The sequence below is a fragment of the Callorhinchus milii genome, unplaced genomic scaffold (assembly GCF_018977255.1).
Source record: "Callorhinchus milii isolate IMCB2004 unplaced genomic scaffold, IMCB_Cmil_1.0 Scaffold9, whole genome shotgun sequence".
Taxonomy (NCBI): domain Eukaryota; kingdom Metazoa; phylum Chordata; class Chondrichthyes; order Chimaeriformes; family Callorhinchidae; genus Callorhinchus; species Callorhinchus milii.
The window spans coordinates 6,085,958-6,100,333 of NW_024704750.1; the positions used below are offsets into that span (position 1 = coordinate 6,085,958).

General features: G+C 42.5%; 1 protein-coding gene across 2 annotated transcripts; it reads left to right on the plus strand.

The window, feature by feature from the left end:
• Positions 1 to 284: 284 nt before the first annotated feature.
• Positions 285 to 13,954, plus strand: zfyve21 (zinc finger, FYVE domain containing 21). Of its 2 annotated transcripts, XM_042338077.1 has the most exons (8): positions 285 to 441; positions 5,212 to 5,262; positions 5,460 to 5,628; positions 7,746 to 7,821; positions 8,700 to 8,791; positions 9,361 to 9,414; positions 11,479 to 11,621; positions 12,671 to 13,954. In XM_042338077.1, exons 1-8 carry the CDS (start codon positions 316 to 318, stop codon positions 12,704 to 12,706), a joined length of 747 nt encoding a protein of 248 aa, XP_042194011.1. In that variant the 5' UTR covers positions 285 to 315; the 3' UTR covers positions 12,707 to 13,954. The 2 variants fall into 2 exon arrangements, with proteins under 2 accessions (XP_042194011.1, XP_042194012.1); XM_042338078.1 differs by lacking the exon at positions 9,361 to 9,414.
• Positions 13,955 to 14,376: the final 422 nt, after the last annotated feature.

The window sequence follows — 14,376 nt, forward strand, 5'->3', positions numbered from 1 at the left end:
CCGCGGGCGTTACCACTTTTCGATGTGGGGGGGGTTGGGGGAACTTTAAGAGAAATAAAAACTCAACCCGTTACCACGACCATCTTCCATCAGAACGCATTGCTCTACATCACTGTTACCTTCTTGCTGAGCTTTCCGAATAGTTACATCTATATGAGTCTTAATGAAGACTACACCTCCCACCTTCTCTAACTCCCCCACCCACACCCCCCCCCCGCCGCCGCCTGGTCGCGTCCAGATTGGCGCTGATTGGCTGCGCGGGTCCGGGCTGCGCGCGCGGGGGGGGGGGGGGGCGAGGCCTCTCACTCGGGCAATATGGCGTCCACGACCGAAGGGAAGAAACTAGTGCGCAGTCCGAGTGGGCTCCGCATGGTGCCCGAGAACGGCGCGTTCAGCAGCCCCTTCTCACTCAGCGAACCTCAGTGGGTTCCGGACAAGGAGGTAAAAAAAAAAAAAAAAAAATCGGGGGGGGGGGAACCTGGGTGTTTTGAGGGGAAAGGCGCCGACTGGTGAGCTGTAATGGGAGGGGTGGGGGGTGTTACAGCAAGGCCTCCCCCCCCCCCCCCCCCGCCCGCGAGGTAAAACTGTCATGTTCTCTCTACTCTCCAGATCTACTGTAGTTTGTAAGTTATTTTACCTTCCCGATGTGCAAGAAAAAAGGGAGAAACGCACCCCCCTCACACTCCCGCCCCCCCCTCACACTCCCGCCCCCCCCTCGCACTCCCGCCCCCCTCACTCCCCCCCCTCCACACTCCCACCTACCCCCCCCTCCACACTCCCACCTACCCCCCTCACACTCCCACCTACCCCCCTCCACACTCCCACCTACCCCCCCACACTCCCACCTACCCCCCTCCACACTCCCACCTACCCCCCTCCACACTCCCACCTACCCCCCCCACACTCCCACCTACCCCCCCCCCACACTCCCACCTACCCCCCCCCACACTCCCACCTACCCCCCCTCCACACTCCCACCTACCCCCCCTCCACACTCCCACCTACCCCCCCTCCACACTCCCACCTACCCCCCCCTCCACACTCCCACCTACCCCCCCTCCACACTCCCACCTACCCCCCCTCCACACTCCCACCTACCCCCCCCCCCACACTCCCACCTACCCCCCCCCCCACTCCACCTACCCCCCCACACTCCCACCTACCCCCCCCCTCCACACTCCCACCTACCCCCCCCCCACACTCCCACCTACCCCCCCCCACACTCCCACCTACCCCCCCCCCCCCCCCCCCCCCCCCACCTCCCCCCCCCCACACTCCCACCTACCCCCCCCCTCCACACTCCCACCTACCCCCCCCTCCACACTCCCACCTACCCCCCCCCCCCCCCCCCCACACTCCCACCTACCCCCCTCCACACTCCCACCTACCCCCCCCCTCCACACTCCCACCTACCCCCCCCCCCACACTCCCACCTACCCCCCCCACACTCCCACCTACCCCCCCCCACACTCCCACCTACCCCCCCCCACACTCCCACCTACCCCCCTCCACACTCCCACCTACCCCCCCTCCACACTCCCACCTACCCCCCCTCCACACTCCCACCTACCCCCCTCCACCCCCCCCCCTCCACACTCCCACCTACCCCCCCCCTCCACACTCCCACCTACCCCCCCCTCCACACTCCACCTACCCCCCCCCCCCCCCCCCCCCCCCACACTCCCACCTACCCCCCCTCCACACTCCCACCTACCCCCCCTCCACACTCCCACCTACCCCCCCCCACACTCCCACCTACCCCTCCACACTCCCACCTACCCCCACACTCCCACCTACCCCCCCCTCCACACTCCCACCTACCCCCCCCTCCACACTCCCACCTACCCCCCCCTCCACACTCCCACCTACCCCCCCTCCACACTCCCACCTACCCCCCCCTCCACACTCCCACCTACCCCCCCCTCCACACTCCCACCTACCCCCCCCTCCACACTCCCACCTACCCCCCCCTCCACACTCCCACCTACCCCCCCCCACACCCCCCTACCCCCCCTCCACACTCCCACCTACCCCCCCTCCACACTCCCACCTACCCCCCCTCCACACTCCCACCTACCCCCCCCTCCACACTCCCACCTACCCCCCCCTCCACACTCCCACCTCCCCCCCCCACACTCCCACCTACCCCCCCCCCCCCCCCCCCCCCCCCCCCACACTCCCACCTACCCCCCCCTCCACACTCCCACCTACCCCCCCTCCACACTCCCACCTACCCCCCCTCCACACTCCCACCTACCCCCCCTCCACACTCCCACCTACCCCCCCTCCACACTCCCACCTACCCCCCCCTCCACACTCCCACCTACCCCCCCCTCCACACTCCCACCTACCCCCCCTCCACACTCCCACCTACCCCCCTCCACACTCCCACCTACCCCCCCCTCCACACTCCCACCTACCCCCCCCTCCACACTCCCACCTACCCCACCCCCCCCCACACCGCAGAGTAAGAGAAGCTCAGAGCGAAGTTACTTGCAGTCAGTACAGTCGAGTCAGCCTTGTCTTTATCGCGTTGGCTGCTTTGACCTGTTATCTCACACAGTATCCTGTATTCAGTCGTACAATTAAAACCTCGCCCCGATCCAATCGGCGTTGGTTCTAAAGTATTATGGATCAGATCTTCGCACACAGCACTTTTTCAGGGTGGGGGGGGGAGGGGTATGTTTTTTATTTCGTTTCTGTTGTTATTCCTGTTATTAATTAAAAGAGTGATCGGACTATTGTGGTAGATGTGTTGGCTTTGTTTTGGAAGATGCACCGCCATTCACCGCCAGTTCACTCGGGTCTCGCACGTCACCAGCTGAAGCGGTCAAAATAAAAGGTTTTGGCCTAATTTCGTTTCTAAAATGTGCAGTAGTTGTTGGGGGAAGACTTTTGCATCCCAAGTCGGTTGGAAAAAAAAGTACGCTCGAGCATTTAGACCCCCAGGGTACATAGGAAATTGAGCTCTCCCATATTCTGATCCGACACTGTACTCGAATCCCAACTTGATCCATTCCTGTCTATTGTTTAATTGGTGTAAGAAATTAGTTTGCATTTGCGAACGTTAACCACAGCTTTGTGGCTTTACTGAGCGAGACCTGCCAATAGTCACAGTTGGTGGACCCTCGCACGCAGAGAACTGAGCAGAGTGGTCACAATTCTTATATAATAAACTCCCCAAAATGGGAGAGAGCGAAGAAAACTGTCATCCCATCAATTTGCGTCGTTAGGGGAGGGGAGTAGGAGGTGTGCTGGCTCATGTGGAGCATAAACACTGTCATAAATTAGTTGGGCCGAAAAGCCTGTTCTATATAATGCAACCTGCACTCGGTGCTCTTAGTTGTTTGTGTTGAACAACCTATTCTTGTGGTTTATGTTTATGTGATACAAAATGCCTCGATCCAGCAACTCACACCACATTTGGTTATTTTGACCTGTTTGTTACCAGACACTTGTCAGCGCTGCTGTCAGCTGAGTTGCAAGGGGAGGAAGAAGGGTGATGTTACAATAACCTGAAACTGTTCCTTAGTTTTGCTTTAAAATGTTATTGTTAATGAATTTGCGGCTGTAACATCTTCAATTTATTGTTGATAAAATGGCAGCTGTGTGCATTAATGTACATTGTTAGGCTGGCGCACAGAAAAGGTGGCTTAAGAGAATCACAAATGTTTGTGTGCTATCCACCAGCCTATCCATGAGTCCAATGACCCCATATTGAGTTGGGAAATATGTTTAACTTGGCTGTAAAAAAAAATGCAAACGCATATTGGAGGATATAGGGTATTGTTAGATTCACTGTTTCGGAGCAGAAAGTATGGTATATTGATAGTGAAAGATAATTACATAACAATGCTGTATATCAACAAATATTTAGCAGTGTTTTACAGACTCATTTTACAGTATGCAGTGGTAAGAGTGAAATCCCTCAAGAGCAAAATTTTAAAAAAATCCAGAGCAGATACTCATCATACTAATAATGGCATATTTAGTTAAACAAACACAACTAATTTAGGCCCAAGTATATTGTGGTTTAAGAGGTGCTTTATCTGTATACCCCATTTGGAGATGCATTGGATTCTTTAGGTGTAGATATCTGTTTTTAAAAAAAAGTGCTAATCTTCTAATTGTATCTCTTGCTGATGCAAATCTTAATTAATATTGGAGCATGGTTAGAAAGTTCAGCATTTTTCCCATAGTTATGACTTTAATGTTTTCTGAATTATTTTTTTGCGGGAGGGATGAATTGTATATCTAATTCAATTAATTTTAAATTACATAATGTTTGCTTCCATGAAGACTCATTTGATAAAACTGTTACTTAATATAAAAATAAGCACTACAGACCAGGAAGGTCTATGTTTGATCTCCACTCTGTTGAGTTAACTGATTTTCCTTTGGAAAATAATAGAGATGCAGGAGAGGGGGAATAGTTAGTCAGTGTTCCTGCTTTTGACTGCTGGTTATTGACTCCTGCTGGAATACTACTACTAATAATAAATAATAATCCTTCTATTTGGTATAGCACCTTTAACATTGGGAAGATATACTGTAAAGTGCTGTTATTGTGTAGATGAAACATGGTAGCTAATTAGCGCACAGGCATGAAAGTGCATATTCATGCATATCTTGTGGGTTTTAATCAGGCTCGATTCTTTTTTTCTCTCCCACCACTGACCAAATAGCCCCCTACACTCACAAATAACAAGTGAATATTACATTAGCAAAAATTGGCGTCAGTGTATAGCATGACACTATAGCATGACATAGCATGACACACAGGATGGCCTATAGATTGTGTGTGTAATGAAGAAGTAACATATCCAACCATTAGTATTTGCCCTGTAGCAGAGCAGGGGTAAAATCTCATGGCAATAGCAGTGGCTCCTCAGTTGTAATAAAAAAAATGCCAGCGAGATACTGAATCCATCTTTGATTCCAGCCTGATCCTGACTCCATTTGATTCAAATTATTATTGTGATAGCAGTAGAATGGTGTTGCGGGAGAGGGTTACAAAAGGTTGAATGTGTTTGTACTGAGGATGACTGAAAGTGTAATTGGCAAAAAGGACACAAGGTCATAAAAGTAACCTCTGTGCATAATAGAAGAAATAAAAGCGATTTTTCTTCTCACTAGAATGTAAAATTCTGCTGGTTTAAATTTTCATAATGTATGACCAGTTGTCATATCGACTGAATTTCTTTTTTCTAGTGCCCAAGATGTATGCAGTGTGAAGCAAAATTCGACTTTCTTAACAGAAAAGTAAGATTTATTTTGGGGTTTAGTATAATTGTGCCGTGTCAGCAATAAATTGGGATATGATACTTTCAAACTGTAGAGTTGTTGCCATTTTATATTGTCATTAGATCTGAAATTTGTATATTTGCTTACTTTTTTAAGTTTAGCTGTATGAATTCCAAGTTTTTTTTTCCCTTCACAACTATTTCTGAAATTGGCAGCATCACTGCCGGAGATGTGGAAAGTGCTTCTGTGATAAATGCTGCAGCAAAAAGGTCCCTCTTCCACGGATGTATTTCATAGATCCAGTGCGCCAATGTGCGGAATGTTCTTTGATCTCTCAGAAAGAGTCCGAATTCTTTGACAAACAGATCAAGGTGCTCATAAACGGTAAGACTTGGATTACTCTTGACTTGGTTAGTCCTGTTTATAATCGGAAGTACTGATATTATTTAATGGCAATATATTTATAAAAATGGAAATATAAATGCAAATAATGTCTTATTTGTGAAATAAGACATTAGAACAAGGTGAAACATTGGACAAATTTCCTTACTCCACATACCTCTATTTACCTAGAAGTAAATAGGAACCCGGTTGTTAGTTGATTGGCAGATTGGTTTTCTTTGGGTAATAATCCCTTCAAAATTGAAATAATAATAATAATTAGGTCACTCAATCCACGACTGTTTGTGGGACACTGCTGTGCGCAATTGGCTGCTGCGTTTCGCCCACAGAATATACAATCAATTCACTTTACAGTATATTATGTGAAGCGCTTTGAGACGTCTCGAAGACGTGATAAGGAGCTATATCAAATGCAGAGATTATTATTCTTACCTTATAAATAGATGCATTAGTACTTTGAGACCTGCCTTTGATGAACTATGGTGTTAAGGTTCAGACTTGATTCTGTCGAGGGTTTCATTTTTAAAATGTCCCAATTTTAAATACTGTAATTATAGTATAAAGTGTACACTAGCAAACAGAATTCAATAGAGGGCGTTGTAACCACATGCTTTCCCTAAACCGAAAAATATTGGCACCAAAAACTCAAATCAGATGTTAGGAATTTGAGCTTGTTTTGTATGTACAGTCATCATGGCCCAGTGAGTTTATGCAGTGAGCAGCTGAGCAGTATATATTGGGTAAATCTTCAGCTTAATCTCACGGGGCAGTAGTGGGGGTGTTATAATTAATCGGCTCAGGGCCCTGGGTTAGTGAGGTGAAAATGAACCAGTGTTTCTCTCTTCTTGACTGTTATCCGATGACCTCTGTCAGAATTAAGCACTCTTGTAAAGAATTGGTCTTGGTTGTGATCCAAGCTTCACTGTTGATCGGTCTGACAATGCTTATTATCAAGACTCAAACATGAAAAATGTAGGCGGCAACAACAACAACAAAATTACATTTGTAGAGCGCCTTTCACGTCGGGAGGACGTCCCAAAGCGTTGAATAGTCAGATGTTGGGGCCCGAGCATTGGGGAGGAGTGGTGTAGGGGTGAGGGAAGGCAGAGAGGTGGGAGGGAGTCCAAAGCACGGTCGAAGAGAAGAGTCTTGAGACAGGCCTTGAAGGATGCAAGGGAGGAAGCGAGGCGAAGGGACCGTGGGATGGAGTTCCAGAGTGTAGGGGCAGAGAGGCTGAAAGCCCGGCCACCGATGGTCGGGCGGGAGACATGGAGCAGGCCAGAGCCTGATGAGCGGAGGAAGCGGAGAGGTTGGTAGGGAGTCAGCAGATCAGAGAGGTCGGAGGGGCTCAGTACCCCAGTAAAAGGAAAAAAAATCAAAGCCCTCTTAAGAAGAGAGATTTCAGGCTGTAATTGCTCTGGGAGATTCACATTTTGCTTTTGCTGTTTTGCCACCTGATTTAATAACAACTTGCATTTAGAGCAGGATAGTGTGATTGTAGCGCTGATTGCCAACATTAATGCTGTCTTCTAATCATTGTCAGGTGCCCATTCACCTTTTGAGAATGAATTGTTACTTGGCAGTAGTGTTATTATCAATAAGTAAAGTCCTCAGAAAAGATTTGAGATAATAATGTAATTAAAATAGCATTTCTTTGGGCTAAGCAACTTCAATTTTAAAACCATCAATGATCAAACCTACCCCCCCCCAGAAATTAATCCCTAACCTGTTAAGCACTGTGAAATGTTGAATCTATGTGAAAGGAGCTATATAAGTGCAATATGTTGTAAAGCATAGTCTGTACTTATGAGTCTCGGACCTACTTGGAAATATTTGGATATTTATACCAAAATGTAAATCAATGGGAAAAAATGCTATTGATATAATTGGCATAATTTTTCATGCGTTCAAAATTTGAGTCCCAGACAGGAGGGTCTATTTTGGTTTATAAAGCCGAATGGTGGGTGGGTGGGGAATATAAAGGATACTTCCTCTGGTTTGCTGAGGTAAAATACTTTACGCTTCCAGAGCATCTTCTAGTCTGCTTGACCTTCCCTTCTGTTACGTGGTAACTTTGTTTGCCTTCCCAAAATCTTTAGGGGCTACATTCCTTGTTACCTCTGGTTCCTCAGAGAAAAGTGAAACAATGGTTTGCCGACTCTCAAACAACCACAGGTAAGTGCTGGCATTCTAGCATTAGAATATCAAGTTTGCAAAAAAAAAAACACTTTGAGGGAAACCTAGTTTGTACAACAGAAAGAGAGCTAATATAGAATCTTAATAAGATTGTACATACTGGACATCATGCAGCACTGTTACTTGAGTAAATAATGGAAATGGTTGAATGTCATAAGGATGAGGTCTTGACTCAGAATCCCTCTAAGGTAAGTTTATATAAAAAAAAATGAATATTTAAGTAAATGTATTTGTTCACAGTATAATGGTGTGGATGTTTGCCTTTAAAATAGTCACTGCACTTTGCAGAAATTCTTGTGAAGTGTTTTGAGACATCCTGCTCATATGAAACGTCCTGTATCAACTGGAAGGATTATTACTTATTATTATAATGTCAAGTTTTTCTGAAGATGCAGAACTAATAATTTATACTCCTTGGGTATAAATATATATGGATTGGTTGGTGGGATATTGACATAATTGCCATAACTGGGATTAAACTATTAGTTGCTCAATACTTCTAGGACAGTGTTTCTGAAACGCATCAATTCATATTGATGAAAGTAATGCTTTTATAATGTAGGAAGAAGTGCTTTATTGTAGGTAGGTTATATGGTACTACAGTTGCACTCCATTTTTTTCCTTTGTCACTGTCTAAATGAGTTTTCTCATATATTGGGGAAGGTCTCAGCAAAAAGATGCATTTAAAATGGCTGTGCTTGCAGTGATGGTGTGCTCACCAAGTTTCTCTTATTCCACAGATAGTCTTAATTTCTACAAATCAGTTTTTGGTAATTATTTTGAACACCTGAAAAAATTATGAAGAAAATGTGTTTGGATTCTTTTGCTTGAAATTTCTAACTGTTTACATTTGATAGGTATCTTTACCTGGATGGAGAAAGTCGCTTTGAAATTGAAGTTTCCCGAATTATAAATGTTCAGGTGCTAACTGAAGGTTTTACTCCTGGAGGTAAATTCATATTGCATAGATCCACGCAACTATTATTGATTGCAGAAGTAATCGATTATAGCAATGAACTGCTAAAAACAGGAAAATACTGCTTTAACATTGTTTTTTTTTGCCACCTGGACATATAGCAAAACAGTAAATGATGTAAAGCTTAATGTGTAAAAGTGCAAACTTGGATGGATATACATAGACCTCAGGTTCGAAGTATTGATTTTCCATTTAGGTGTATTGTAACCACAGGAGGTCATGGGTTCAAGTTCCAGTGCTGGCTGGTTTCTCGAACAGTATTTTTTTTTGCTACTTTAAATGTCACATTGAGGGAATATTTTTTCTAAAATCAAGGAGCACCATTGGTAACTGTATGGAGCACTTGACCATCCTAGCTATAGTATGCAAGTGAGATTTTTTAAAAAACAAGTTGAATTTGGATAGGTGGCTAATTAAAATTATAATATAGATACAGAATTGAGTTAGTTTTTCGTTCTGGCGCAGCTTATATTTTTAAGATAGAATGGCCTCAAACTAATCCTTCTTTTCAATGCCTGCTGCTGCCTATCGTCTTGGTGCAGAGAAAGATATTCACACTTATACGAGTCTACTGGAGAATCCATACATTACAGAAGGTCAGAAGTATGATTGTCATCTTAACCAACAAATAAGCCTGTGCTGAACTCCCTACATATGGCTGCAAGGACCTTGGCTTCTAATTTACTATGTACTAATTGATTTGCTAGTGAAGATTCCATTGGAAATACTACAACATCATAAATTACATAAATTGAATTTCTGCTGTATCATGTCAAATACAGTAGACACTTGTGAGGTAGTTCATTTTGTTTGATAATTTTGGTTTGTGACGCATAGTGAATTACAAGGCAAACTCCCTGAAATCCTAATAACTTTTGTCTGCTGACCTTATTCATCAATTGCTTGTTTTAAATTGCATGTGTTCTTTTATCACACAACAGTCAGAAATAGAGTTTCCGCTTTCAAAAACAGCACGCTGGGATCATGTATCTGCTTACTCGCTTTCTGTGGTTCAGTCCATCATCATCCAGTATATAGTGCTGTAAATATCTGATTATATGAAGCTTTTCTACCTCATCATTGAAACCAAATGCTAACTCCTGCTAACAAGACAAATATCCCAAATTTGTTTTGGTGTAATGATAAAGGATGTTGTTTTTGTTGGTAAATGTGTTGCATGCCATTCCTAGTTTGATGCTTTTTCTCTTCTGCTAGCCAATCCTAGGGTGCTAATGTATATAAGCAACCCCAGATGAGAGAGGAGAAAGGGGCTACTGGTGATTGCTTAGCAACCCCTGCTGGAAATGCGGGTCTGTGTGCATGATGAGTGAGGTCCATCAACATTCACCACCCAGGCTCACACATGAAGAATGAGCACTAGCAAGGAGTTAGCAGAGAACTGCTTGCCTGTGGGGTACACTATGAATCTCGCCCTTCAGGAGAGAAGGGATCAGGAAAGCTTTTTTTAAAATAAAAGTCTCCGAAGCATTCACAAAATGACCCATGATTGCTGCTGCATAGTTCCTGTATGGAGAAATTAACTACTTTACAATTATCTATCAGCCGTGCGTTTATTCAATGAGTTTAAAAATAATTGTAATGCTAACTGTTTGAAGCGTGCTTAGCATTCTCAAATCTAGTGACGTGGTTTTCTCTTTAAAGATGTCTGGCTAAACTAGCCTCTACTTTGGAACCTTGATCATTTGCCATAATCATTTCTGCATTCTGCCTGGCTCCACAACTTGTCTCCCAGCCATCACTATTCGTGGACAATAATACTTGTGAGGAAGGAAAGAAGGTTCCAATATGGCATATGTTGAATGTTCCATTGTGAAGTGGAATTTAAGATAAACCATTTAGGAGCATTGCTTCACGAAAAGAGATTCATAGATATGAACAGTAACAGTGAATTTTCAATGTACGTGTTCAGTAATATTTGATGGTTATAGTAGTAAAAAGCGAGTTTGTGGTTGTGGTTCTCCACATTGCTGGTAGGAGTGGAGGCCAAGAGTTTCTGCAAATTAAAGAGGACGAGTCTCATACAGTTTGGTAAGAGTGCTGTTTGCTGGAGATCCATGAATGACCTGGGGAGACATAGAGCAAGAGAAAAAATAGTGCATTTAAAAACAGTTCTACACGGTATATTACAAACAGGAAATACTGATATTTCACTGTTAACATTATCAACATTGCAATACAAGACCATTTGAATAACTATATTAATCAACTAAAACAGCCTTTTTGTTAAAATTGTTCAGTATAAATTTGAGAGGGAGTAGTCCATCATAGATTAGCAGTTTAAATAATAATTGTTTGTTTATATTTGAGCTGTTACTAAATTATACAGCCACGAGCCTTATCCCGTGTCTGTGGGTAAATGTACCAAATGAGTCAAACAGATCAGGAAGCTTCCAGATTCCATCCTCTGTGCTGTGTTGCATGATCTCTGCAAATGCAGCAGTCAGGACACTACGGTTGGCCCCAGCAATCCAGGTTAGGGATTGGGCTAGAATGTACTTTTGGGCAAGGTCCTGTGAGATTTCTGGAATGTTTAGACTCTTGCTCCTTCCCTCGGGAAAGGAATGTAAATATTAAGTGTGAGAAATTGACCTTCCAGATTTTTTTTAATAAACAGAAGCTAATTGTATCTATTATTGCAGGAAATAATACACGTGCCACTGGAATGCTGGTTCAATATAAAGCTGTGAGCTCCCAGGAATCCAAGCAGCTGAAGCTAACTGCAGCTGATGATTTCAACAGTAACAAGAAGATGTCTGTCAGTTGGTTAGCTGCTATGCATAAGGTAAGGTATGCAGATGTACCAGAGATTCTCACCAGGTGAAAGACTTTTACAAAGCCTTGGCAGGTGTTAAAATGCACTCAATTTTTGTGATCTAGTGTTGTGAATGCAAAGTTTACTTAGACGTAAGACACACTAAAGGAAAACACCTTTATTGCCATCATGCTATACATTTTCACGATTATAATCCTGATAAGCCTACTGATAAAATGGTATCCCCTATGGAGGAAAGTCAATGAGTAGGACATTTGTTGGAATGTCAAACACTTGATCAGGAGTAATGTGCTGTATATTAAAAAAAAATCATATGCATTCTTGAAATTTAATTAATTAATTGATTAATTTAAATTTAAATCTAGTGCAATTTTAAAACATCTTCATCTCAAATTATTTTTAGCTGTGAGAAATGCACCTGATATGAAGGACATGATATAAACTTAAATTATTTAAAATTTTCATGAAATGTACTGCCCTTGGCAAACAGGTGTGCATAAGCATCCTTATAGTCCTGTAGCTCAGTGGTTGAGCACTCGCTTTGCAAGCGAGAGACCTGAGTTCAATTCCAGGCAGAGGGCAAAACCTTGGGCAAGTTTCCTTACTCCACACAGAGCCTAATAATAATCCCTCCAAAACCAAAACAATAATAAATTGGTCATTTTCAATCCACGACTGTTTGTGGGACATTGCTGTGCGCAATTGGCTGCCGCGTTCGCCCACAAATATACAGTCAATTCACTTTACAGTGTGTTCTGTGAAGCGCTTTGGGATGTCCTCCCGACGTGAAAAGCGCTATATCAAATGCAAGGATTATTATTATTATTATTATTATATCCTTAGCCACGAAATTGCCCAAATCAATTTATATGTTTATCCCATGAATCCAGGCTAATCATCCACAGTAATAATATTTAATAATTACTCAGTAGATTACTGATTGTAGATCTAATTGTTCAAAGTACTAAATTAGAACAGTTAAGTAACCTCAACAGGTAGGTTTGTTTTCCTCATTTAAAACCAGCTGACCATGAGTGTTAACTGCATTCTGTTTTCAGGCTGCCAAACTTCTGTATGAATCAAGAGATCAATAACCCTTCCTGAGTTTTAATACATCAAGACAAAATGGATGCCATACTGCAAAGAAATGCAAACATTTTATCCAGTTTTGCTTGGTCTTTTTTCCTCACTCCTTTGAGACGGTGAGGTTTTCTTAGTGCTTTTTGTATTGAGTGATTTCTGAAAACACTTCTTGGGGAAAATGCAACAAATATTTCAGGAATATTTTTGGTGCATTGAAGTATTCACTAAAAGTATAGTGCAATATGTAGAATTTACACAATGATGTTTTAAATGTAAGGTTTCACATTTAAATTAAAATTTTGCTAAGTATTTTTGTTACTAATCAAACAACCTGCAGTTTAACCAAGACTGCTAAAAATGAGCTTTTTGTTACGAAAGACACGATTGATGTAGAATACTTTATTTTACTACATTATTGGTGTGAAGTCTAAAGTTATATTGAGGGAAATAGTAAAATTTGCATTAAACTTCAGAAGTTGACAGTTCAGCATTCTGCAAATAGCTTTTGGCAGAAACTGCTTGTTTTCATTTTTCAAAAAGAGTTAGTCACCATAAATTAATAATGGTTTCAGTTCCAATTGAGTGTCTTTGTCCCCTCCCTCCCAACGAGTGAAATTTCATCTTAACATGCCAAAGGAAATAACTACCTGTACAAAATAGATGCACTATTTAATCTCATTTCTGCTCATGTACTGCCACTTTGCAAAGTCTTCAAAAGGAGGATGCTTTATTTTTATTCTTGTAATTTATTTGGTAATCTGTTAAAAATGCTAGATATAAAATAAGTAGCATGCAAAAAAAAAAAACACTACTCACAAACCAAATATGTTTTGGAGCAAGGCAAAGTTTAAAACTAAATTGAGGGGGGAGAATTTTTTAAAAATAATTTAAATTGCTAAAAATACAGATGACCGACATTTGTTTTAGAATTTGAGAATTCCACTTACTTTTCATTGATCCAGAGGTATAGGGATTTTCCTGTGAGCTTTACGGTTAGCATTAAATGCTCCAGAAAATAAAGTAATGCATTTAATTATAATGGGGGAAACTTGATATGAAATGTTTTCTGGACCAAAAGAGCAATATAAAAGGCATTTTAGTATGAGACTTCTGGCTATGTATAAAAATTTTGATATTAATTACTGCTGTGTCAAGTTTGTGTTCACATTTTAATTGTGGACAATAGGTAGCTCAAATTGTTGTAAATATTTGAGCAGATCTTAACTTCCATAGTCAATAAACTTTTGCATTTCTGGTTTTGCATGTGTTTGTTTTAATTTATTAAATATTCTCTTGGAACCTCTAAGCCAAAAATTGAAATGAAACCACCTTTTGCAGTTTATTTGTTGAAACTTTTCAGGAATGGCTTACTTCAGAGAGGTGCACAGCAACAGAGTTGGTGGTGATTAAGATTTACTCTGGGACAAAGCACTTGCCTGGGTTTTATTCATCCCATTTCAACTTTTAAAACTTAACATGGCTAGTGCCTCCTGTAACAAGAGGCAGGTTTGCTACTTGAAACACAGGAGGCATTAATAATAAAGAAACTAATAAATAAACAATGTAGTTAAAAAGCAATGTTCTCAGGGGAATGGACTAAAGAGGTTTTTTTTAAAATGGGAGATTGAATAACAGCAATATCTTCGGTAAGTGGTTTACAACAATTTCTCAGTCACATCAA